Raw genomic sequence first — 27197 nt, forward strand, 5'->3', positions numbered from 1 at the left:
ATCTTTAACTACTGTCAGTACTTAATATTGGAGAAATCTCCCTCAAACAACGGGTGGGTTGCAACCAAGTTAAAAATAAAACAAGCAATGGATTACGCTTTTTCAGAGAGTGGTAATAGAAAATGATAGAGGAAGTAAACTCCCGTTATAGTGATGCTGTGTCTACCCCTGACCATTAAGTTTAGTATGGTATTTAAAAATATGAAACAGGAAATGTTGAGACAAATATATGATATGAGAGTGAGTAGGTATAAATGATAACAAACCAGAAATTCCATTTTATTTATTTATTTATTTTGTAAGGACAACACAATCATTTCTGTATGTGCCAGTGTTTCAATATAATATAAAAGATAACAATGCAAAAACCTTTGATATTTTCATTTTCGTAACAAAGTCATACAGATATTATATTGATCCTCAGTGAGTAGTTGTAAATGATAACATTGCAAAAAAGAAATCATATTTTCATAACAAAGTCATACAGAAATATTGATCCTCAGTGAGTAGTTGTAAATGATAACATTGCAAAAAAGAAATCATATTTTCATAACAAAGTCATACAGTGATTATATTGATCCTAAGTGAGTAGTTGTAAATGATAATATTGTAAAAAATCATATTTCCATTTTCATAACAAAGTCATACAGTTATTATTTTGGTCCTCGGTGAGTTGTCATAAATGTTGACAACAATGCATAAAATGCTTTGAAATTTATATTTTCTCAACAAATACCTAAAGTGATTATATGATTAGGTCTTCAGTAATGAGTCACAAATAACACAAACTTTTTCATTTTCATAACATAGTCATGTTTATGTCTGTCCTGTTCAACAAATGATACCGTTATTTTGTTTATAGTAATGTTTCAAAAATCACAATATGGCTGACAGCATTTTTAACATGTCAAAATATCTTAAATTGCCAACATGACACGTCTGTGTGTCTTGAATCCCTAATTCACATATGCCTCCACCTTACGGAGAAGCTCAGAAGCCTGCTCCACTGCCAACAGTTCATTCTCTGATTTGAACTGTTCATTTGGGATATGGGGAAATTGATGGCAGTTTGGATACTGAGTCTTTTTGGCGTCCACTCCCAGCGTCTTCAGACTCGCCACAATTTGAGGCAGACCTCTCAGTTGGAGGTTGTAGAGAGAAACTTGCATGGCAAGGGCTGAAATGGAGCTGCTGGCAGGATGTTGACCATCTCTTTTATACTTTGCAGCTATGAGAGACTTTTCCACTGCTTGATGGATTTTGAACAGACACCACTCAGTGCTCGCCCCACCAACTTCTTTGTCAGCGGCGTTGAGATCACAGCGAGCTTGTCTACACCAGCGCTGGGCCTCCTCTTTGTTCGGCCTTGGGACATTTTCATTATGGGTCCAAAAGTTGTAGGAATGGTTGCCTCCAGAGAATCTCTCTCGGCCATCTCGGTGATGCCTGGCCTCCTGATTCCATTGCTGATAGAAGTTGCTGAAATTGGAGTTTCTGCTTGGGGAGGACGGGCCTGCAGTTTTGCCTTTGCCTTTTCCATTGATGAGCTCATCAATTCGATTCTGCAAGTATTTGAATGCCTCGGTGGCGAGAAGTTGACAGTCAGGGTTTTTGTCAGGATGCCATCTAAGGTACAATCGTTTGATGGCTTTATGCCTCTCCACCTCGGGAAGAGTCCAGATCTCTGTCAAACATTTGTCAATTTCACGTTTAGCTTCGTCAATAGAGGCCGGTGAGGATCTCGTAGATGACGAACTTGTAGATGATGGTTGGGAAGAATGTGGCACAGCTCCTACTAGTGGCACCAGGTCCATGCAAGAAGCTTCAGCAGATGTGCAAGTCCTCCCTTCGGGTTCTGGCTTCTTTTGTCGTTTGAATTGATACAGGTCGAGACAACTGACTTCAATTGGCTCATCTTCTCCAATTTCTATTTTGTATCTCTGTGAATATGATCCAGAGTGCCCAGGCAGTTCTTCAACAATAACTGCATAAATGTACTTGTCGTTAGTGCTGTAGCCAACATATTCCCCCTCTTCAAAGTTATTGAGCACGTTCATGTCCAAGGAGTCATGCCATTCCTCTGGAATTTCTGTTCCAGGCGCTGCTGGATTGAGCCGAAGGCTTTCAGTTTCAGCACTGTCATGGATCCCATTCTTAGCCAGAGTTTTCAGAACATCTTGCAGACTGTCACATGTGAGAAGTTGTCCAAGGACTAAGAGGTGATTTGATTCCATTCGGTTCCCTAAAAGAGCATTGATCTCCTTAGTCAATGTCATATTGATGTCACTTATCACCTTATGCACCATGGCATCGTTGTGTTTCAAGTAAAAGATGCAACCTTGTTGCCCTTTTTGAACAAAAACATCGATTTCGGTGGCAGTTTTGTGTAGTGGCTGTTTATTCACCCAAAGCTTTGTTTTCAGACTTCTGCAGCAGACAATCTGAATACTGCCAAAGGTCTTCTTGCACATGTCAGTAGCATCTTCTTGTGTTATTTTTCCCTGAGACTGCTCTCTGATAAGACAAATGAGTCCATGTGTAAATGCTCTGGAAGACAGATGTTTGTCAAACCATCCACTAAAGTCACAGTCAGTCTCAAGCTCACAAAGCTGCATGTTTGATTCCACCACTTTCTCCTCAGTTAATTGAGACAGCATTGTAGGCTTGAATTTCTGAGGCAGCAGTTGCAGCAACCGATGATGCACATATATGTCACTGCCCAAATGACATTCACTGAGTTTCTCGAGCAACAGGAACTTATTCTCCAGTGCTGTTTCTAACCTTTTGGTCTCAAACACTGTATCATTGTAGTGGAGTGTGCATGATGGGTATAATTTACCATCTACTGCAGGAAGATACAAAGTCTTTACATCGTCAACAAGAGACTGGCTTTCTTGAGTTTTCATTAACCTGAAAAACTGCTCAACAGCCCGTTTCACAGTTTTCTGTTGGTTTGGCTGTAGTTGTGGTTTATCACAGGAATCTGCATAAACTGATGCCAGAACATTACAGTACTGCACTGCAGTAGGTTTGTCCTTTACACCAATTTTCTTGAAGAAGTCTGCGAACATGACATCCTGCGGAGACAAGTTGTACAAATACGGTCTGAACTCGAGTTCATGGTCGAGTGAAAAACAGGCATCATCAGTTCTCACAAGTTCTTTGTCTTTTTCAACCAACACAACAGGAAGACCAGCCAATGGTTGGCCTTCAAACCCATTTGCTTGCAGGAAGGCGTACGCACTTCGAAACACATTGGCACGGGTTTTGATCAACTGGTTAGATTTACAAGGCGACTGACAGATGTTGCTCATGTTACTGGTTACACAGTGTGAGGGTGGTTGTTCATGCGCTCCTGCATTTGTCATCAATTTCAGGAGATCCTTTTTCTTATAAACCGGTATATGTATAATCGGCATTGCAGACCAAATCAGGTCTTGATGCTTTGCATCGCTTTCCATCAAAGATCCTCTGATTTTAACAGCAGTTCTCTCAGCAGCAAATGGTTGGTGATAGTTGCACAGTTCTTTTCGAATTATCACAGGGAAAATGAACTTGATGTCAGCGATGCTCTCCAGCAACTTTTCCTCTTTGTTTTCTTCATTATTCACTATAGCGCAGGCTGCTTTGAAAATTAATGATGATTTCAGTTTCAACTCTTTAAGTTGGCCGTTTCCTTTTGCTTCTGATTCTAACTGAAATGCAAAATGTATTATGTCCTCTTTTGACACATCATGCTTCATGCCAAGGTCTCTGAGTAAGTCTTTTGGGTCTTTTGTTGTTTGTAGATTTCCTTTACTCAACTCAGTCCAAAATCTTGCAGGCACAAATCTCTCTTGGGGCAACATTTTCTTGTATAGCTCAACACTCTCATCAGAGTAGTATGATGCCGTCTCCAATCTGCCTTGTGAATTGCGAATGAATTTCACTGTCTTCATTGAGGAGATGATTTTGTCCATGTGCTGAGAATAACTGAATTGTGGTGACAGTAACAGTTTGAGGCAGTGAAGCATTTGCATCTCTGTGAGTGTGTGTACAACGGGCAGGATGAACTTCATGAAATAGTCCACGTCAGTCAGGGTTTGGATGTTCAATGTTTGTGACAGACTGCAGTTCTCTGGACTGTTTTGGAGGAAAATGCTGTTGCTGTCGGACAGGGAGAACAAATCTGGAAATGTCTTTGAATATATGCTGTTGAGGATAAATACCTCTTTAGGTCCATCAATCCTCACTCGGTTACCATGTATTGTTTCAAATAATGGCAAGGATTTGAGCTTTCTCTGATACTCGTGTTTGTCTTTGGACCTGGATTCTCCAGACTGCAGGAAACACTGAAGCTCTTTCATCTCGTCATTGGAAAGCTTGGAAAACTCTGAGTGGTTAATGTTGCAGACCTGGTCCAACACAGAGCTTTTATCATTCACATCCATAAGTTCAGCGTTTAGAAGTAAACGTGGGCCTACAGGTATCTCAATGAAGAATACAGTGTCAAGCTTCATAAAACCAAGTTTAAAGAGGATGCCTGATATGTCCTTTTCTAAGGCAAACTGAATCACACTCGGCATGTCTTTCATTGCTTGCAGGAAGTGCTTGTTGTTCAAACTTGGACACACAACGGGTAAAATGCAGCAGTCATTGAAGAGCTTCCTCACATCACTTATTGTCAGACTTTGTTCATCACCACTAGATGTTGCAGGTTTAATCTGACTTGTTAAGAACATCCAAAGTTTTTTCAACCACTTCAACATGGTCTCGTTTGGGACATGAAGACCACTGTGTAGATCAACTTCACAGTCCTGAAGAAGCTGCTGAATTAACCGCTTCAGATTATCCGCTGCACAGGGAACTGTCAAACTGTTGACAAGGCTTAAACTTTGTAGAGCGTGACTATGAGCTGTGTTGGTCTGATAATCTGCAAAGTGGTCCTCGTAGCCAAAGAACAGACTTTCATATCTTGATATCAGCTTGGGAGATTTTGAGTCAAACACTCTCAAAACTTTGTCTCTTGTGAGAAGAAGTGGAAGCCCATCGAGTACATTGGAGTTGACCTTTTTCAAGTCGAAATCTTTTAAGCAGAAACTCAAGAGCTTTGAACATCTTGTTTCATCTCTGATCAGAGTGGCAATTATGGGCAACGGTAAATCCTCATCCGTTTGGGTTGGGTCATTGAGGGGTTTTTCTCTCAGGAAAGTCTGCACAGTTGAAGGATTCACATCTTTCACTTCAATACCAGCGGCTCTGAAACTTCTCCAAACTGTTTTCATGGAAGAAGGAACCAATGTCATTCCAAGATCTTCCAAAATGGGATTGATCTCTTCCATTCCTGAGAGTGTCAGGTATGGTAACTTAGTTGTTTCAGTTTCTCTGACGTTGCACCAGTCAAAAGAGTACTCCTTTAGTTCTCGGCCGGCAATTACGCGTGTTGAACTTCTCAACACTGGAATCATATTAAGGCCTCTTTCTTTGATTGATCTGTATACCTCATGTATCATTTCATGCCAATCCTGACAAACATCTTTGGACACAGTTGGCCAAAAACACAAGTACGAGCTACTGAAGTATGACTCAACTCGTGCAGAAGAAACTTTCTTGTCTGCAACGCTACGGCTGATGTAATGAAGGAGATCTGCATACAGTGGTGCAATGACATTTTGTTTCAAAGATTCATTCCAGTTAGATTTCAGACTTTGCCCGTCTTCTTTCCAAAGGCTTCTCCTGGCAGAATCTACCTCAAAGTTTGCATTGACATGCACTGGCAGTCCAGTTTTCCCTGGCAAAGGAAGGGAACAAAAGGCTTCTCCATTAAAAATCATAGGGCTGGATGGTGGTATATCTGAACTTTTGCCCATCGTTCTGCTCACACGCGCCGCTATTGCTGCTTGGGGAAGTTTGTCCAATAGTGTTAGTTCTCTGTTTTTGAATGAGCCGAACTGTTCTGCAATGATCCATTTAGTTTGTCTTTTGTCAGAGGTTGAAATCACGGTTCCGTAAATGAACTTGTCTGGCGTTATTGGTTTGTCAGATTGCAGTGCATTTTGTTGAAGTTTTACAAAGGCATCTTTACTTTCTCTGCATTTCTCTGGCAGACTTTTTTCAACCATGAAGATTGTTTCAAGTTTCTCTGAATGTTCATTGATTTCATGGACTTGTATTTTGCAGATGTTTTTCAGAAAGAGAATAAGTCCTTCAGGATCTTCAGAGAGTGCAGAGCACAGCTCCTTCATGTCATGGTCAGTGACTGCCTGCTGTGATATTTTAGAGCTGTTTGCCATGGTACCCATCCTTAGAGGTAATCTGAACATGGTGCCCTCTTTAAGAGGAAATTTGTCTGGAAGAAAGGATTCATAGACATCCATGTACATGGTCTTGAAAGTGTCAGCTAGTTTATAGCCAGTGCCAGCTGGTGGTTTGTCTGAATGGCATTCAATGTATTTTTGATTGGGATCAGAAATGCAGAGTAGTTCATCTCCAGTGAGGATTGATGGGCAGTCAGTCAGATGGTAAACAGAGTTGAATCCTACTCCATATTTTCCTATCTTCCCTGGAGAGTTGTGCTTTCCTCCTTCTCCCAGCTGTTGAATGCCAGCCAGGTCAGCATCAGAAAACACTTTGTTGTTGAACACACACAGTGCTGGACCCTGCAGTTGGTTCCATTTCTTCCCAAATGTTTTTTCTTTGCCGTGCTGGCGTTTGTCCCAAACAAAGTGAATCTCTGTAGCCTCTGCATCATCAGCATTTTGGACAAGCTCTTTAAGGATATCCTTCTTTGATGGATAGGCTGAAATTATGTTTTTAATTCGAACAGTTAGTTTTTCCTGCTGTTCAAACTCAAAAGCGAATGGTGAAATGTTCTCAACTACATGGTTTTGCAGGGTATGATGCCTGGTAGTTTTGATTCCAAAGTGGCGAGCCATAACACGTGGAATATCCTCGTGACATAATGTGACACCTGAAGTTACTGGCATCCATGGGCTGTCGTCGAAAAACATCTCACTTGCAGGTTGTAAAACTCCATCTGCATTGGGTATCAGATAGTCAACCGTTGTTTTCTCTTTGGCCTCATATATCCCTCCTTTTAGAATTTTGAGGCAAATTGTTAGGTCACTCTTTGGCAGGGTCTTCTTACCATGTTGTGAGTGCAACTCCTGGAGCACAGTCAGAAAGTGACCTGTTGTAAAACATTTTTCAACACCTACACTTTCCCAGAGCCTCCTGAAATCAATGAAGGCAGTTGGGAGTACATAGAGATAGGGTTTTGCTTCAAATTGCCCATTCTCAGCTACATGATTCACATTTACAAATGTACTGCCAACAAGAATGAATGGGAATGAATTTGCCCTCTGTGAAATGAAAGTGGAGTCCCCAGAATCACTGAGCCACTGATTCAGGAAATGATAGCATTCACACGCTATTTTGTGAAGCACGGATGTGTCAATGGATTGAGATTGCTCACATGCTTCTTGCAGCTGCTGGAACACATTCTCAGGCCTTGGACTGTCATGGACTCCCAAAATTTGCAGGACTGGATCAGTGTTGTGTATTTTCAGATTGGTATGATCCAGCACGTGTTGTGTCATGCTAACGAGTGGGGAGCATTTGCCACTAAAAATATCAGTGGGCCTTTTAAGTGTGACATTTCTTTCCATTTTTGTATCACCGGGGGAAAATGCTGGGAGAAATTCAGTCATTCTCAGTGTCTCCCAGTGGAGAGAGTCTTCATCATTCATGTGATTCTTCATAAGTTCAAGAAGGCAATTCAAATGCCCCCATGCTTTCTTTTTGTCAGTGCTCCATGTTTTGGGGATTGTGCCTGCTTTCTCTGTGATGTCTTCCAGTGGGAGACGATCATTTGCCATTCCAAGTTCCAACAAGCGTTGAATCCTTTTGGGGGAGCAGAAGTCATTTTTGGTACCACCAAGCAAGCGTCCTTCTTCTGGTTCAAAAAGACAGGCCACTTTCCCTGACGGATTCACAAGTTTCCTGATGTACTGGAGCTGTCCGCCTTTTGCAGGGATGCAAGGATAGCTGACCAGTAGTTTGTCAATTTCTTTGAAATCAAGGTCAATAGCATGCAGCACAAGAGTATCTCTACTCTTAGGGTCCATGGTACCAAGGTTGTTAAACACTGCTTCTTGGTAAAACTTGTCCCAGTTCCATGTTCTCTTCTGTAAAACCTTCTCTAGGCCAGCCTGTTTGAAGCTATTTCTCAACCACAGTGGAAGGGAAACAACATGGTTGGGTGCTTTTGCATGTTCCTTGCACACCTGCACTGCAAGTGCACTGATGTCTTCATCCTCTTCGATGCTCTCGTGTAGAAATATGGCATTGTTCATTGAGCACCAATGTTCTCCATCACTAAAGAGCTCTGGGCCAATGGAGTGCTGAGCAATGGTGGAGTACAATGCATCAACCAAAGGCTTGAAAGTTTCACTCACTTTCTCTCTATCAGGCCAAAAGGTGTGGTAACAGTAAGTTTCCAGTTGCTCGTTTTCAGACATTTTCTTTAGTGCCGAAAGTGCAGTAACATATGCTGTCACTACAGGATCCTGAAGAAGGGCTTTGTTCCAGTCATGTTTCACCCCACTCTCCCACAGACCTTTTCGGTTGCTCGTCACAGCAAATGTTCCATTTACATTGACTGGAAGACCTGTGTGAATGGAAAGAGGAAGGAAGCAAAATGCCTGTCCAACAAGATCTGTTTGTAATGGGGCCAGTTTCCCAGTTTCTGGATCTTTTTGCAAAGGCACAGCAACCCCCCCGATGGGCAAAGAGAACTTGGCTTGCTTGTTTCCTTGAAGAGCCATTTGCAAAGACTGATGTGTCCCAAAGCAGTTGTACAGGAGCCAGGATTGGACTTCAGTTACACCAGATTGCTGACTGGTTATTTGGACAATGTTGACTGTGCAGCAGTCAATGACCTCTTTGCATTTTCCATCAAGTTTCCCCAATGATTTCTCAGCTTGATGCTGCTTTGTCACATTGGTTTCATCAGGAATCTTCATTGTACTCACAGTGGTTTTGGAGACAGTGAGGACGGTTTCGATTTCATCATCTCTTGGCGGAGTTGAAACATCGTTTGAGATACTTTGTAGAGATAATGTATTGATGTTCTTCAAAAACAGCAGGTGAGTTTGTGAATTGTTAGTTAAGTGCTGTTGAAAAGTGATGATATTGTGTTTGTGATACACCTTTGCACTTATTTCTGACTCAAGAGCCTCTTTTTCAGTTCGGAAAGGTAGTTTGATCAGAGTGCCCGGATAGGGCTCAGGGGGACTTTGTCTGCTGAAATTACAATCAAAAATGCGTTCGTATGGTCCAAACTGACCAGGAAAGCAATGAAAGAGTCGTTTCTGAGAGAGATCCAGCTTGATTCCAGGATTTGCTTTGTGTCTGATGTGCTTCTTGAGGTGAGTTACATTTGGATCAAGTATGAGAAGACTGTTGCCACTGAGGATAGAAGGAACATCTGTCACATGATACACTGTATTGAATCCAAGTCCAAACTTTCCAATTTTTTCCACCTTGTTTTCCTTCGAGGCAGCGCCAACTCTGACAATATTTTTCCAATCCTCCGCTGTGAACTGCTCATTATTAAATGCCCAAAGGCAAGGTCCCTGACAAAGTGTCATGTCAGGGTCAATGAGACTTTCGGGGGCGTCTTTGTGCACTCTGAAATCCACCAAGAATTTGCATGCTTCTGCCCCAGCATCCTCTGCATTTTGAATGAGCTCTTTGAAGATGTCACTTTCTTCATCATACTCTTTGAGAATGTTTTTAATCCTCGTGGTTATCGGTTCAGATTGTCCACACTGTTCTATTCCCACTAACTCTGGATCAAGGATGTAGGTACTGAGAAATCGGATGTTAAACCATTCAGCAGCTGCTTTTGGGATTTCCTCATGTAAGACATGAATTCCCTCCTGGCTGTACTTGAGCTCTTTCAACCCATTTTTGCTCACATCACAGAAGACTGCTGTTGACAGTGGTTTAAGGGTATGTTGTTCACCCTCTAAGAGGACTGGCACTGGGATGTCATCTTGAACGGTCTTCTTCTCTCTCCAAAGCCAGTTAAGGATTTCTATTGACACTTTTACCTCAGAGGGACTTGCAAATGGCTGTTGCCTTTCTTCAATGGTTTGCTGGATAGACTGAAGAATGCCAACAATTTCTTCATCTGAAAGCACCGTTCTCAGGCCAAACTCCCGAAGCAACTTCTTGTATGGCCGAAATTCTTTTGGCACCTTTCCAATGTAAGAGCTCAAATCAAGATTTTGTGGGTAGTCTAGAACCAGATCCTGAAGTGATACAAACTTGTTGTGGCTCCACAGCCAGGCCGTGTCTTTGTTCATCACTGTTGAAAATTCAGAGATGTGGTCTTGCATGTGTTTGTAAATGCTATGCAACTTCCTTTTGAAATCCACATTTGTGTCAGGATCACTCATTTTCTGTGCTTTTGATGTCAAGACTGACAAATTCTCTATCACTTTTTCAGGTGGGGGTAGGCGTTTGAGACCAAGTTGGCTGCTAACTCTGTCACTGAACTTTCCCACCAGAGGCATTACATGCCCAACAATGTCCTCGTACACAGAATCTCTTATCTCATCCGGGTAGAAGAAACAACTTGTCTGAGATTTTTTGTCATTACCAGGCTTAGCACATGGGACCCATTTTAGCATTTTGAGGCGATTGAGTTGCTCATGAGAAAACTTTGACAGCAGATCATTAGTATCCAACATCTTCAAGAGCACCTGAGCTCTTTTGAGAGCCTCAGTTTGAGAGTCAACATGTGATCTGTCAATCAGTGTGGCGGCATGCATGAAGTGCTCAGGTGACACATCTACTTCTTTATTTAGCAATCCAAGATCTGTTAGGCTTTGCAGCATCTGCGATGTGTGAGTGTATAAAGGTGGGGGGAAGAAATCAGACTCAAAGATGACTTTAAAGGTTTCAATTCTTGGATCAAAAAAGCTTGAGGTCTTTTTCAGCTTTCCATTCACTCCAATGAAGCTCAAGTCCTTACATCTGCGTTTCAAGGTCTGATTTTGAGAGAAAAGGACATCACCGTGCTGTAAAATCCAAGTCATGATTTTCTCAGTGTCTTCTTTCCTGCAAGCCCCCTTCTCAATACAGTCAACGAGGAGATTGGCTGCTTCGGCGGTGTCCAAGAGATCGACTTTGAGCAGCTGCAACAGTCTGCGATCAGCCTCAGTTGCGCACTGCACAACTGAATCGGGCATGGGGAACTCTGTTGGTACTTTTAGACCAGAAATTAGAAGCACAGCCCGTTTTGATTGAGCGGCAACGCAGGATCCTTTCATGGTTTGAAACAGAGGCAACTTGGAGAGCAAATCTTTCTCAGTGACTGAGAGAGAATCCAGACGAGAGAGATAATCTTTCAGTTCTTCTCGTGCTCTGTGAGAGGCAGTCTTGAGTTCTCTGATGACATCCTGTGAAACTAAATTCACCAAGACTTTCATGACATTCTTTGGAGATGGGCACAGAACATAGGAGTCTAGGTCTTCGTGCTTGAGCCACTCGTTTCCTCTCACCGCTGTGCCACCGACTTTGTTCACTAACTGAGCTATTTGTTCCGGCAAGTTCCCCTGCTTGTTTTTCTGAAAAATGAGGGTTGTGTTCTGCTCTAGTCTTGCTAGTGATACAGGCTGACTGACAGACAGAGGACTGACTGGTATTAATGGCATTCCAGTGAAATTACTTAACTCTTTGAAGTGAGTGTTGAGAAATTTCCAGAATTCTTGGAGCCAGTCTAAAGGTGGATGTTGGCTGCTGCTGATGTCCCAGGTAACAAGCCCTGTCCTCGTCTGCTTCCAGTCCTGTGGCAAATACCTCCTCGTATATTCAGCCACCCGATCTGCGTCAATGTTGATGACCTTGAATAAATCTGAAAAATACATATACAAATGTTTGTGTAGTGTGAAAACAAGCAGGTGACAGATGTAAATAACTTTTAAATCACTGTTCAATAAAATTAGATTCCTACTTTTTCTGGCCAGTTCTTTCAGGTGGGTGCTGCAGGCTGGACTGAGATCATCTGGGATGAAGAGGTGTTTGCAGTATGGTAGCAAGACTCTGCATAGAGGGTAAGTTTGTTCATTGTGCATGTAACAAAAATATGACATTTGCATATTATCTTAGTGTACATTGAATGACCAAAAAAGATATTATTTTAAAATCTAAATAATTAACCAAAAATTAAAGACCTACCTTGGAAATTCGTTTCTGTCAATTAAAGCAGTGTCCTCCTCTCTGTCTGTGAAAGATCTGAAAGAGCCATCGTTGAGTGGAAGAAGCTGCAGACCCTTGAGCTCTTTGTATTTTCCATCGCTCAAAACGTACTCCAAAAGACAGAGTTTGTCGTCTTTAGAGACGGTGTGCACGCCAATCCTGCGGAGAATGTCTCTTAGGAAAGTTGGGGTCACATGTTTTAGGGTGTTGCGGTGTGGGTGGGCCTTATGTATAGCTCTTGCAACACTACCCGGTAAAGTGACAAGATTTTCTTCACAGGAAACCAAAGTCCTTTTAATGGCGGCCAATATGGCAGGGCTTATTGGACCATTACAGGGGAACACAGCTTCCGATGGAGTGATAAACTGTCTTTCATCTTTGGCAAGAGAGAGGACAGCCACTTCCTGTCTGAACAAGTGATGAAGAACATCCAGAGCAACGCCATACCATTTTTCTTTGTGCTTTATCTGGTCGATATCTGGCCACAGGTCGTACACGGAGGAGACAGGCAGAACAGATGCTTTGGCAAGTTTGATGGCATCTTTAATGATCGTGAGGTATGCCTGTGGGAGCACCTCCTTCATCAGCAATTCATTCCACACAGCGTGTTCATCATGTTTCTGGTCTTCCTCTTGCCACTTGATGTGTCTTCTGTTGTCTGTGAGGCCAAAGCATGCGTTGATGTAAACAGGGAGTCCTGTCTTGTTGGATTCATTGTTTGGGAGGGGGAGAAAGCAGCTCAGTCTACTCTCACCACAGTCTCTCTTCTCACCACAAGGGAATGCCAAGTCAACTTGAGGGAAAAAGCTCAACTTTTTTGCAAGTGAATCAAGATTTTCTACGTTGCCTTCTTTCATGGTACAGGTTGTCAGAAGCCACTTTGTTTCTTTGTGGTCTTCTGAGTTGAGGGTTATCAGTTTGAACCTTGTAGAACCCTCGATTATCGACTCCTCTTCTGACTCCAGAACCACACCTGTGGGGACTGAGGATTTCACTTCAAGTCTGGTGTTAACGGTGCCATGTACGTCGATATGTATCAAGGACACAGAGGTCACATTTTTCAGGAACAGAAGGCTCAAGTCTGCATCCGCAATGAAGCTATCAAAAAGGTCAACCACCTTGTCAGAGTCATACAGATTATCTGAAATATCTGATGCCTCTTTGCGCAAGGGGAACCTGAAAATTGTCCCGTCAAAGTGTTGATCCTTCATGATGACTTCTGACCATTCTAGTCTGCTTACAAGTGAAACTATATCTCGAAAGGGTTGGAACTGATCATGCATAGACGTTAGAGCTTCTTGGTGCTCTGCATCATCCAGAGACCACAGAAAACCTCCCGTTCTTTCGCCAAATATTTTTTCTTGGGGGTCCATCATGCCAAGGTGCTCTGAACTGAATATACTTGGCACATCTGTGAGTAAAGTAAAACACATATTGTCCCATTAATCAACTATGCATGTTCTCTAAAGACTCAAATTTAAACTGACACAATTAGGTATACGTGTGTATCTGTACGTAGTTTCACCTGTTATGTGGTAAACAGAGTTGAAGCCGATTCCGAACCTCCCGACTTTGTTTGGGTCATTGCGTTTGACACTTCTCCCTGCCATCTGGATTCCTTTCCAGTCATCCTCAGTGAACGCTGCGTTGTTGTAGGCGTAGAGAGCAGGACCTTTGCAAACACAAAAAAAGTACAAAAGTGCTTATGACATTAGGGTAATGCATCTGTGTGTTCATTAATTCTCTCCGGTCTCTCTGTAACTGCTTATTTTTAAGTCTATCCAGCATGCATTGAGCAAAATGTTTATGAGGCTGAGATTGTAAACAAACAATCAGTAGACATAAGGCAATTTCTGCTAGAAGGTCTCAATATTGTAAACTGTTAACTAAGACGGGTACACTTCAAGTTCTTTTATTACAATTAAAATTAATGTTAAGGTCTTGTGGGGAATATGGTGAGCACAGTCTACTGTAACCAGCGACATATGGAGAGACTTCCTTATGTCTGCTGAATTTAATCAATCAAACGTTATTTGTATTCCACCTTTCCTACAGGTTAGACTGAACAAGTGTTGGACTGTAAAAACAACACAAACGACAAAATAATTCAGCAATTTAACAATTTGAGACTAATGTACGTGATACAATAAAATAATAAAAATGCACTAAAATAGATTTGAAAGCCATAAAAACAGTATTATTAGTAAAATAGTGAGAAGTAAAATCTAGATTAATAAAAATAACATACTATTAAATAGAATAAAATTATACAACTTAAATACAATAAAATAAGTGATTAATAGAATAACAATAAAATAGAATAGAATTTTACAACTTAAATACAATCCATTAAGTGATTAATAAAATACAATAAAATTGTACAACTTAAATACTGTAAGTGGTTAATAAAATACCAATAAAATTGAATAAATAATTATAAATACAATTAAATAAGTGAATAAAATAACCATTCTTAATCAAAGGCGTGGCTGAATAGGTAGGGTTTAAGTTTAAAGATTTCAACACTTCCAGCAGCTCTCAGATCCATTCATTTATGAAAAATTAATGTCTGGACACTTTATAGCCCTGACTTTAATCCACAATGTGCAATATTTTAATTCTTGTTGTCATTATAGCATATCAGATCCTAATGCCTTCTTATCAAGTGATCATGAGAACCAAGTTTGTGTTGGATCGCCAGAGCAGGCAAGAAGCCGTTATTGTCAAGGAATTTTTCTTTTTTTTTGTGGTAATAACAAAAAACATTACACACACACATCCTCTTTGGCCAACCACACTGGACTATGGGAGGAAACCCACATAAAAACAAGCAAAACATACAAACTCTAGGGCTGATATTTGAGTATTGGACTTCTTTGCTGGGAGCTGACAATCATCGGTCATCAAGCTACCTCCTATTTGCTCTATTTATCAAATTTTCTGATATACATTTTTGTTAAAATTATATGATAACCTCCCTAGAGCATGGCTATTCTCTGATCATCCTGCATACCTTGGTATTCTCCCAATGCATCAGTCCAAAGGCTCTCAGTCCCATAGCTTCTCTCATCATGGATGAAAATCACTTCTGTGGCTTGAGCATCATCTGCATTTTGAATCAGCTCCTGTTGACAAATACAAACATTAACCATTAGAGCTTAGCAGACCAAAGTTAACACTCACGGTTTGCCGCCACGTTCCTCTTCACTACGGCCACTCTGCTAAGCTCCAAATCTGGGCTACACACGAGTATAGTTAAAGTTAGTTCACCTACACAGGTGTTTTCTTCTAATTAGATCTATTCTCAGGATTGTGTGGGCGTGAACAAACTGTGCTTGATTGACATCTCCCTCACCTATCTGATGGTTTTGTTGTAATGTTGTTTTTTGTGTTTGGTGAAATGGTATTTCCGGCTCATCTCCACCCAGTTTACACTACACTATGCGTCTAATCAGAGACTTCGAAACTTAAAACTGCAGTGAGAAATTGATAGACTATCAACATACATGGAGTTACCAATTAAGTACTCCCACTGAGGCAAAATCGAATGAAATCAAATTCAACATTTTAACATCAACGTTTAATACAATTAAATACTAATGTGATAAATGCGTTCATTGTGTGTAATGTTGTTTTATTGGCAGGACAAAAAAAAGCAATTTGAATATTTTTTCATATTTCTTATGCAAAATGTCTGTAAATCAAATACAAATTACCTGTTTTTAGGATTCAATATAAATTTAAGCAGAATCAACATGTTTAGCAACCACGCTGGTCACACCAAAAGAAATAGACGTCCAAACTCCAGCTGTGTATAAGCTAGATCTAAAGAATAATGCTATGCATCAGTTAGAAACATATGAAATGTTATGTAAAGTCATTATTATATGTAATTATTATAGTTAATCAATATTTGACAGCATTGTACCCACCTTCAAAATTTGTCCACCATCTGGATATCGACGTAGAATATCTTGCAGGTAGTCAATGAAGGGCGGCGCTGTTGCCCCAAAGGACGTCCTAAACAAAGCAGGAGGATTAAAGAGTGAGAAACAAAAGATAAAATTCAAATCAACACAAGGTGAGTATATATATTTGACTTATATGTGTAGCCATAAAATGTTTTACTTGAAATTAGAAGATACTATTTCCTTGTAGGCCAATAAGAGCCAAAATGTTCACTAGTATATTGTAAACAAGGCACTGAATCTTATAGCTGTAACTAGTTACAAACAGTCGAATTAATGTAAGGAATTTATGCAGGTGGATGCTACAAGACTAATAAAAAACTCTCCTGTATAGGGGCTTGTAAATGGTTATGCAATAGTCATATATTGTTACTGTGCATAATCAGTCATGCCGCTAAGCTCTCATTTCTACACCAACACACAGCACTTGCCCTCACTTACCATGAGTAGTACAAATATGAGCTCTATCTTATTAGTTATACTAATATATTTAAAGGTCCCATATTGTAAAAAGTGAGATTTTCATGTCTTTTATATTATAAATTAGGTTTAAGTGCTATATAAATACTGTTAACGTATAGAAACGCTCAATCCACAGAGAAATACACACAACCCATATTCAGAAACTGTGCCTTTGAAACAAGCTGTCAGGATTTCTGTCCATTTGTGATGTCACAAAAATAAAACAAAAAAACATATAGACCATTTTACCGTTTTAAACATAACATTGTAAATGTGCCCCAGTTTGTTTCCGGTTGCACATTGGTTGCGTCCGAAATTTAATAACATGCTATTTAGTTCGCTTAAACAATATGTGAGATATTTCAGTATCTCCGAAACCTTATTATGAAACCAATAGTACGTGAATTGCATACTATTTCTGGTGAAATATTACAGTATGCGACGTTGAACACTACGGCGGCATAAATATCCCACAATGCAATGCTGTAGTAATGACAATGTTCATAACAGACGTTGACGGACAGCTCTGTAACATCGATAACGCTTCAATTTAACTGTAAGTATAAGATTTATATATATATTTATTAAATAGAATTTTTAAATTAATTCTGACTTTGATTCTCACATGGTCACATGAAGTTGGTACATGTTTCCATGGTTACACGTTTCCAACCGGCAAGGAGGCTCTCAGGAAGTGACGACGTAAATTACCGCTCAGTGCATCCGAAAAGATACATACTATTGTTTATTCACACAAAAGTGTGTTGAACGATAGTACACATACTGAGTATGTAGTGCATGGTAAGTGATTTCCAACGAAGCCTGTATGTGAATGACATCAGCGGACAGGAAGTAAACCTGAACCCAAGCTGTTGCCTAGCAACGTAATTCAGTTGCAGTTTTGTTGAAATGCACTAAAGTGTTTCAGACAGAGGGTAAATACAGGCATATTCAAGCAGACGGTATGAGGAAAATGTGTTTTTTGAACATTGAAGCATGTAAACAGTATGAAAAATTATGAACCTGAAAATTAGCACAATATGGGACCTTTAAACGAATTATTCATTATTATGCATAAACTGTATTGGCATATGCAACATGTTTCTTCAACGTCTATTTATTGAACCTACTCTGCAGGATGAACCTGTCAAGTAAAAGTTTGTTATCACGAATTGTTCTTGAGTAGTTGTGTTTGACACACAGATAGTCGCCATGACAACAACATGATCTCTCAATACTCATGCATGTGTCACTGCCCGTTTCTCTCACCATGCCAAACTTAAACCAGATTTAAAGTTCCCATATCATGCTCATTTTCAGGTTCATACTTGTATTTTGTGTTTCTACTAGAGCATGTTTACATGCTTTAATGTTAAAAAAAACTTTATTTTCCTCATACTGCCTGCTTGAATATGCCTGTATTTACCCTCTGTCTGAAATGCTCTGTTTTAGTGCATTTCAACGGAATTGCAACGGAATTGCGTTGCCTGGCAACAGTTTGGGTCCATGTTTGCTTCCTGTCAGATGATGTTATTTACATACACTGCAACCAGGAAATAAAATGGGACACATTTAGAATGTTTACGCTTAAAGCTGTGTAATGGTCTAAATATTGTAGATTTGTGACATCACAAATGGACAGAAATCCTAACGGCTTGTTTCAAACACACAATTTCTGAATACGGGCTGTGTGTATTTCTCTGTATATTGAGTGCTTCGATACTTTCACAGTATTTATACAGCACTTAAACCTGCTTTATAATATAAAATACATGAAAATCATACTTTCTACAATATTGGACCTTTAACAGTGAAAGGCTCTAGGTCCACTGGTTAAAGTGACATAGATCCATCTGTTTGATACAGCGTTGATGTTTGTACAATACGATGGTGCTTAGGAAGGTCAAAAATTAAAAAACATAATTTTCAGCTGATTTTAGGATGATGCTCTTTTTCCATTTAAAGCCTCTGAACCCCCACTCAGGTGTTCTCAGTTATTGTGGTTGATTAGACCTCTGCTCAGGGTGAAGGTAGGTGGAGCTATGATGAAAAAATATTATAATCTTCATCTACCAATAAGAATGATAAATATGCAATTTGTCCCGCCCTAACAGGTGCAACAACAGGTGACAGGAAGATATCAATCAATTGGTCTTTACACACCCACACAGTCCTGAGAAGAGGTCTAATCAGACAGATTATCTGAAAACACCTGTGTGGGTGTGCAGAGGCTTTAGAGGCAATATATACATGCATGTATGCAAAACCTCCCCCCAAAAAGCAATCTAGGCAGTCATATGGCTAGGGATGACCTGATTTCTCAAGTTTCTTAAGAAATCAGTGTCAGTAACTCAAATATTGCTTCAGTGCACTTTGGTCAAAATAGCATGTTCCTCTATTGTTGGTTCAGTTTGCACATAAAACAACATAAAAACAAAGAGGTGCAACTCACCGCGTTTTTTTCTTTGTCTTGGAACTCATCCTTCCTGGCATGCATGCTGTAAGAGAGTCAGAGGACAGTGCATTACATTACAGAACAAACTAATTTCATCCACGTGATGGCCACACCTGCTACCACACAGACAATTTAAATGTCAGTAACTCTCCTGCATGCACTCAAGGTTTCTAGAGTTTACACTTAATAGTTGAACCTGCAGCAGGCAGAATGTTTTTGGCATCATCGGGCAAAAATTCCATTATAACCTTTCAGCATATTGTAATTCAAGTGTTCTGAGAGATAACTAGACTTCTTAAACTCAGATAATTTCTCAGTTTTTTCTTGAATATTTGTGAGATTAATCTCAGAGAATATCAGATTTTTTTCTTGTACATTTCTGAGTTTAATTTGAGAGAATTTCAGATCTTTTCTTGTATGTTTGTGAGTTTAATCTCAGAGAATATCTGAGTGTTTTCTTGTATATTTGTGAGTTTAATCTCAGAGAATATCTTTTTTTTTTTCTTGTATATTTTGGAGTTTAATCTCAGAAAATATCTGAGTTTTTCTTGTACATTTGTGAGTTTAATTTTAGAGATTTCAGATTTTTCTTGTTTATTTGTGAGTTTAATCTCAGAGAATATCTGAGTTTTTTCTTGTATATTTGTGAGTTTAATCTCAGAAAATATTTGAGTGTTTTCTTGTATATTTGTGAGTTTAATCTCAGAGAATATCTGTTTTTTTTCTTGTATATTTTGGAGTTTAATCTCAGAAAATATCTGAGTTTTTTATTGTTTATTTGTGAGTTTAATCTCAGAGTATATCTGAGGTTTTCTTGTACATTTGTGAGTTTAATTTTAGAGATTTCAGATTTTTCTTCTTTATTTGTGAGTTTAATCTCAGAGAATATCTGAGTTTTTTCTTGTATATTTGTGAGTTTAATCTCAGAAAATATCTTAGTGTTTTCTTGTATATTTGTGAGTTTAATCTCAGAGAATATCTGTTTTTTTTCTTGTAAATTTTTGAGTTTAATCTCAGAAAATATCTGAGTTTTTTATTGTTTATTTGTGAGTTTAATCTCAGAGTATATCTGAGTTTTTTCTTGTATATTTGTGAGTTTAATCTCAGAGTATATCTGAGTTTTTCTTGTACATTTGTCAGTTTAATTTTAGAGATTTCAGATTTTTCTTCTTTATTTGTGAGTTTAATCTCAGAGAATATCTGAGTTTTTTATTGTTTATTTGTGAGTTTAATCTCAGAAAATATCTGAGTTTTTTATTGTTTATTTGTGAGTTTAATCTCAGAGTATATCTGAGTTTTTTCTTGTATATTTGTGAGTTTAATCTCAGAGTATATCTGAGTTTTTCTTGTACATTTGTGAATTTAATTTTAGAGATTTCAGATTTTTCTTGTTTATTTGTGAGTTTAATCTCAGAGAATATCTGAGTTTTTTATTGTATATTTGTGATTTTAATCTTAGAGAATATCTGAGTGTTTTCTTGTATATTTGTGAGTTTAATCTCAGAGAATATCTGTTTTTTTTCTTGTATATTTTGGAGTTTAATCTCAGAAAATATCTGAGTTTTTTATTGTTTATTTGTGAGTTTAATCTCAGAGTATATCTGAGGTTTTCTTGTACATTTGTGAGTTTAATTTTAGAGATTTCAGATTTTTCTTGTTTATTTGTGAGTTTAATCTCAGAGAATATCTGAGTTTTTTCTTGTATATTTGTGATTTTAATCTCAGAGAATATCTGTTTTTGTTCTTGTATATTTTTGAGTTTAATCTCAGAAAATATCTGAGTTTTTTATTGTATATTTGTGAGTTTAATCTCAGAGTATATCTGAGTTTTTTCTTGTACATTTGTGAGTTTAATTTTAGAGATTTCAGATTTTTCTTGTACATTTGTGAGTTTAATTTTAGAGAGTTCAGATTTTTCTTCTTTATTTGTGAGTTTAATCTCAGAGAATATCTGAGTTTTTTCTTGTATATTTGTGAGTTTAATCTCAGAAAATATCTGAGTTTTTTCTTGTATATTTGTGAGTTTAATCTCAGAGAATATCTGAGTTTTTTCTTGTTTATTTGTGAGTTTAATCTCAGAGAATATCTGAGTTTTTTCTTGTATATTTGTGATTTTAATCTCAGAGAATATCTGTTTTTGTTCTTGTATATTTTTGAGTTTAATCTCAGAAAATATCTGAGTTTTTTATTGTATATTTGTGAGTTTAATCTCAGAGTATATCTGAGTTTTTTCTTGTACATTTGTGAGTTTAATTTTAGAGATTTCAGATTTTTCTTGTACATTTGTGAGTTTAATTTTAGAGAGTTCAGATTTTTCTTCTTTATTTGTGAGTTTAATCTCAGAGAATATCTGAGTTTTTTCTTGTATATTTGTGAGTTTAATCTCAGAAAATATCTGAGTTTTTTCTTGTATATTTGTGAGTTTAATCTCAGAGAATATCTGAGTTTTTTCTTGTTTATTTGTGAGTTTAATCTCAGAGAATATCTGAGTTTTTTCTTGTATATTTGTGAGTTTAATCTCAGAAAATATTTGAGTGTTTTCTTGTATATTTGTGAGTTTAATCTCAGAGAACATCTGTTTTTTTTCTTGTATATTTTGGAGTTTAATCTCAGAAAATATCTGAGTTTTTTCTTGTTTATTTGTGAGTTTAATCTCAGAGAATATCTGAGTTTTTTCTTGTACATTTGTGAGTTTAATTTTAGAGATTTCAGATTTTTCTTGTACATTTGTGAGTTTAATTTTAGAGAGTTCAGATTTTTCTTCTTTATTTGTGAGTTTAATCTCAGAGAATATCTGAGTTTTTTCTTGTATATTTGTGAGTTTAATCTCAGAAAATATCTGAGTTTTTTCTTGTATATTTGTGAGTTTAATCTCAGAGAATATCTGAGTTTTTTCTTGTATATTTGTGAGTTTAATCTCAGAAAATATCTGAGTGTTTTCTTGTATATTTGTGAGTTTAATCTCAGAGAATATCTGTTTTTTTTCTTGTATATTTTGGAGTTTAATCTCAGAAAATATCTGAGTTTTTTATTGTTTATTTGTGAGTTTAATCTCAGAGTATATCTGAGTTTTTCTTGTACATTTGTGAGTTTAATTTTAGAGATTTCAGATTTTTCTTGTTTATTTGTGAGTTTAATCTCAGAGAATATCTGAGTGTTTTCTTGTATATTTGTGAGTTTAATCTCAGAGAATATCTGTTTTTTTTCTTGTATATTTTTGAGTTTAATCTCAGAAAATATTTGAGTTTTTTTAATTGTTTATTTGTGAGTTTAATCTCAGAGTATATCTGAGTTTTTTCTTGTACACTTGTGAGTTTAATTTTAGAGATTTCAGATTTTTCTTGTACATTTGTGAGTTTAATCTCAGAGAATATCTGAGTTTTTTCTCGTATATTTGTGAGTTTAATCTCAGAAAATATCTTGAGTTTTTTTTTGTATATTTGTGAGTTTAATCTCAGAGAATACGGTGGAATAACAACTTCTGTGTCCGTCACGTGATGCCATTTTTGAGAATTTAAATTAAGAATCAAATGATCTTAATTAAATTTTATTTTGTGGATTAATTTCACTGGCATTAAATACTTTCAACTTCCTGTTACTCCAACTTCCTTATTGTTGAATCATTCCCCCCACCCCCAGACCCAACAATAATGCCACATAATATGTTGGTTAATTTACTCAGTTATGCTGATAAAGATGCTAGTAATTAACTACACATTAGTAAAAAACAACAAAAAAAACAACTGTACCTCAGTCATATTTGAAGAGTCTCATCCGTTCTGGTGTCCACAAGTCTGCCAAAGAAACGCAGTTCCATCCGTTCTCCTCTTTATAAAGGCTGCTGATGTCCAACCCTAAAATCACGCTCGTTTCCTGGTACATTAGTTTCTTTCGTTTTCCAATAAAGTCTCAGTATCATTTGTAGGAAACGAAACTTTAGAGGGCAGCAGCATCAAAGCTGAAGACAGACCTGTTTCTCCTGAACTGCACAATGAAACGCAACTATTCAGAGTTACTATGAGCTCAGCGGAACACAATGAGTAGAGGTCAATTTTCGATAAGATTTAGGGGAACCAAATTATGGAGTAGCTTTTCACATCTATCAATAAACTGTTCATCCGTCAAATGTTTTAAAAGTCGCTTAAAGTATCATTTAATTTAATTGTTGTCTTGCAATTGCTTTCCCCAATGTTGTCCATGTATCTGTTTTTATGTTTTTTATTTTTTTCCCACTCACAATGTTGTTTGGTTATGATTTCCCAGAAGTCTTTATATATATTTAAATCAATATCCTCCTCACAAACTCTAACCATACACTTCCACGTAACACACACACACACACACACACACACACACACACACTTGTCTTGTTTTATATATTTACTGTATTGTTATTGTTTTTATTATATATATCTTGTCCTAATTGTTTGTTATAGTCATATTATTTCTTTATATTAATCTTGTCTCTATAAGTGGAGGCTTCAGAAAAGCCCAGTGTGTTTTTTGCCTCTTCCTGCACTGTATATTATTCATTTTTGTTATGTTGTATAGTCTTAAATTGTGCAAAACAAATAAACAAATACACAATGAACCACAAGTCTAACCACGATATGGCATTATTATTGTTATATTATTATTATTATTAAGTGATGTACATGTACACTTAATATTAGGCAATCCTTTGTCAGGGGATGATTCATATTCAGTTCAGTTCAGTGTTTTGTTGCCTGCACCTCTCCGACATTATTATTATCACATATAAAACATGTTATTCCTCCACTGCGCTAGATGCTGCTGCAGGCTGCAGCTGCTGTCACCAAACCGGGCAGCTTCTTGCAGGAAAACAGCAGGGCATGAAATGCGACCCGCCCATCTGTTATTGTGATGTTTAACTGCGCTTCACAGCTGAATTAACTCTCGATACATGCGCATCTTCTTATTAGGAATGAAAACGGTATGTACAATCTTTTGTTTGTGCGCCTTTACGAGCATCGAATAAGCTCATTTTTCAGGTTGCAGCCAGGCCCAGGAGGCTGCTGCACAATACAGCTCATCTGTTGTCAAGGTGGATTTCTTGGTTTTGCATGTTACGGTTTGGTCAGTTCATCAACCATAAAACAGGTCAGTTTATATATTGTGCCCTGACATACAGTACAGGATAATATAATCATTTTTTTCTTCTTTTTTTTTGCTTTGTCAGCTTTATTAGTACTGCTAACATATGTATTTTACTTTTTCCCTTTGCTGTTTCCATATGGTTTATGTTTTGGCATTTCTCCATATTACTCCAAATATTAATAGTAGTACTGTGCATATTTATTATTATTATTATTATTATTATTATTATTATTAGTGGTAGTATTATTGGATTTATTTAAAACGCATACAAACCTACATCCTCAATACACATCAACCAAAATATATATATTTTTTTATTTTATTTATCTATTCATTTTCTACCATGAATACATCTTCCATCGTTTCTATTCCTTTTTGTAGTCGCCCCTTCACTCACTGATTTTTTGTATTTTTTGATCTGTAGTATTATTATTATAATTATTATTGTTATTTTTTGTTCTAATAGAGCTGATAGGACACATGTATGCTTTGTATATAATGGATGTCTACCCTGAGCTCTGTAAACCATAATAAACATTATGTGTTTCAGATGTCCTTATGATGTGTCAAAGAATGCACCATGTTGGATAAAAGCAGTGATAAAGACCAACAGACTGCACACAGCTGCTCAGACTGTGGATGCATCCTGCCACAGCCTGACTCTGATTCAGCCCCTCCTAAACAGCAGCGTGTACACAAAGCGGCCGGTCCTTCCAAGTGTCCATACTGCCAGGCGGGCAGCAGCAGCCTCTCCAACGGGCGGCGCCACCGGCCCCACTGCCGCATCCGCCTGGACCCTCACAGCTGCAGCAAAAGTCTTGAAGAAATTGCAGTTGGTATGGGTTTGATGCAGAATGTCAGAGCCTCGCTTCGAGTGCCATAAGGTCGGATGAGAAAATTGTTGCATGTACCGTATGAAGGTCTAATATGCTCGTAACACCTTGACCTCCCACCTTATCACATTGACTTTTTAAAGATTCACTTCACTTGTTTGTTGCTTCTTTTTTCTATGTGCACATCCCTTCAGAATCAGGCTCCAGCCTGCTGTAAGTATGTACAGGTTTTGTGTAAATTATTAATAGATGGAGGAGACGACAGGAAGCTTAACACAAAGACTGAATCTGGTATATATGTGTGTGAACTTCTCCCTCACAGACAGAGATTATTTGAAACTCATGTGTGGACATCGGGAGGAGACATGAAAAGCTTTTTTTATAGTATGAAAGAACAGTGGGAGCTGGCCACTTCCAGGACGAGGCGAAGCACACTCCGAGCACAAGGAGAAGACCGTTACGCTCCGATGACCGCTGAGACGTCACATCCTCCAGAGCAAACTTTTGTTGTTAACATATGGAAAGATACATTTGTCTGATATATGGTTAGTTGTCATTATTTTCATAACATGATTTCTTAATGAATAAAAAAGTGCTTTTAACTTGAAATGTTTGTCTTCACTGAAAAGTGGACGTTCAGGTGTCCTGTCCAATAAGAATATTCTAAACTGGGTTTTCTAAATGCTACAATCTGAACACATTTCAGTTCAGTTCCAGCTTCTTGTAAAAGACGTGCACGCCCACACAGGTGTGTTCAATATCCCAGGGGCCTCATGTATAAACGGTGCGTACGTACTAAAATGTTGCGTACGCTGTGTTTCACGCTCACGCCGGGATGTATAAAAATCAACGTGACGTGAGAATGTGCGGACCGTGCCGCAAACTCTAGACCAGTCGTGAGAATGTGCGGGCCGTCTTCCAAACGCTGTCATCTGGCAGTGTCAAACTACAAAGTCCTGAAACTCGCTAAATGTGTAAAAATATTTTTCCACTCAACTTACTGAGCTTTATTTATGATGTGGGATCAAAAAAAACAAACCACATATTTCTTAACTAGTTTGCGCATAAAGTTAAACATCAGAGAGGCACAACAAAAACACATTTAAACTAATTTCCCAGAGATGACATGACTTAACCACCGTGCCAAAAACAAAATCGCGTGCTGCACAATGTGGCAAACCACCGTGGTGAGCCTGTGTCCCCTGGAGCTACAGATGGATGAACCGGACCCTGGCACACCTAACAATGAGCCAAATGCAGCAGCTATACGGCGCCGTTTGGATGAGATACACAGAATGTAAAGCAATGAGGTGAGTTGAGACAAACATTTTTTTTTAACAAGGTCTTTTAATATATGACTTATCCCACCATCATTCATTCTTTTTAATTCGTTGCATATATATATATATTATCCTTCATTGTATTGACAATCTCTCTCTGTGACTCCAGCACAGCGTATAGTATATTTGAGGACGCGGCCAGACCGGCGCCTCTCAGCAGTCGAGGCACGGGGCTCAGCTGATCGTGCGCCTTCGGAAGCCTTCGGGAACCTTCGGGAGCGCACGGTCAGCTGCTGTGGAGACGTTGCGTTTGTTACTGATTCCTGATGAAAGACCATCAAATAAAATATGTTTTCTAGCTTCCACCTCAGTAACAAACACTTCAATTTCACACTCTGTGAAATTCTTCTTTTTTGTTCCTTTTCCAGCATGATTTGCCGTTGTTATTTGGACAATAAGTGACAGCAGGGCGCGTGTTTATAGTCATTTGCATAGTTATTAATGGGAGGAGACAAGGCGGACCAAGTGGCACGTGCAGCTGTGCTCAATTTCACGTCAAGTGGGATGTATAAAGGAAAGGTGCGCAGGAACAGGCGTACGCATGGTTTTATACATGTGAAAATTTCCGTGCGTACGTACTTTTCCAATTTTGTGAGTACGCCATCTTCCAGTGTGAAAGCTGCGCAGTCTTTTATACATGAGGCCCCTGGTGATTAGACTGTCAGTTGAAGGTGAGCAGAGCTAAACTGGAAATAAATGATGTCAGCAGACTCCATTTACTAAGGAGGTGATACCGGAACTAAGAAGGTAAGAAACCCTCTAAATCTCTCGTTTT

The 27197-nt window shown here is 38.4% G+C and overlaps 3 protein-coding genes across 3 annotated transcripts in view; 1 reads left to right on the top strand and 2 right to left on the bottom strand.

Annotated features, from left to right (window-relative positions):
- prmt2 (protein arginine methyltransferase 2) overlaps window positions 1-27197 on the bottom strand; it is a 303518-nt gene that overhangs the window by 241586 nt on the left and 34735 nt on the right. The window lies entirely within an intron of this gene.
- On the bottom strand, window positions 362-23072 carry LOC141782800 (sacsin-like). The gene is made up of 8 exons (XM_074659537.1): window positions 22881-23072; window positions 19129-19174; window positions 16179-16266; window positions 15260-15371; window positions 13772-13918; window positions 12226-13657; window positions 12002-12090; window positions 362-11902 (listed from the first exon to the last, which is right to left on the bottom strand). The coding sequence occupies exons 2-8, from the start codon at window positions 19167-19169 to the stop codon at window positions 957-959; spliced, it is 12855 nt and encodes a 4284-aa protein (XP_074515638.1). The 5' UTR covers window positions 19170-19174; window positions 22881-23072; the 3' UTR covers window positions 362-956.
- The window catches only part of LOC141782036 (uncharacterized), a 30761-nt gene continuing 22731 nt past the window's right edge, over window positions 19168-27197 (top strand). The window contains exons 1-2 of the mRNA XM_074658047.1: window positions 19168-19176; window positions 20726-22833. Coding sequence (XP_074514148.1) covers window positions 19168-19176; window positions 20726-22285 — 1569 coding nt within the window. The 3' untranslated portion in view covers window positions 22286-22833. The remainder of the gene's footprint in view (window positions 19177-20725; window positions 22834-27197) is intronic.

Source organism: Sebastes fasciatus, chromosome 14 (genome assembly GCF_043250625.1).
Source record: "Sebastes fasciatus isolate fSebFas1 chromosome 14, fSebFas1.pri, whole genome shotgun sequence".
Classification (NCBI taxonomy): domain Eukaryota; kingdom Metazoa; phylum Chordata; class Actinopteri; order Perciformes; family Sebastidae; genus Sebastes; species Sebastes fasciatus.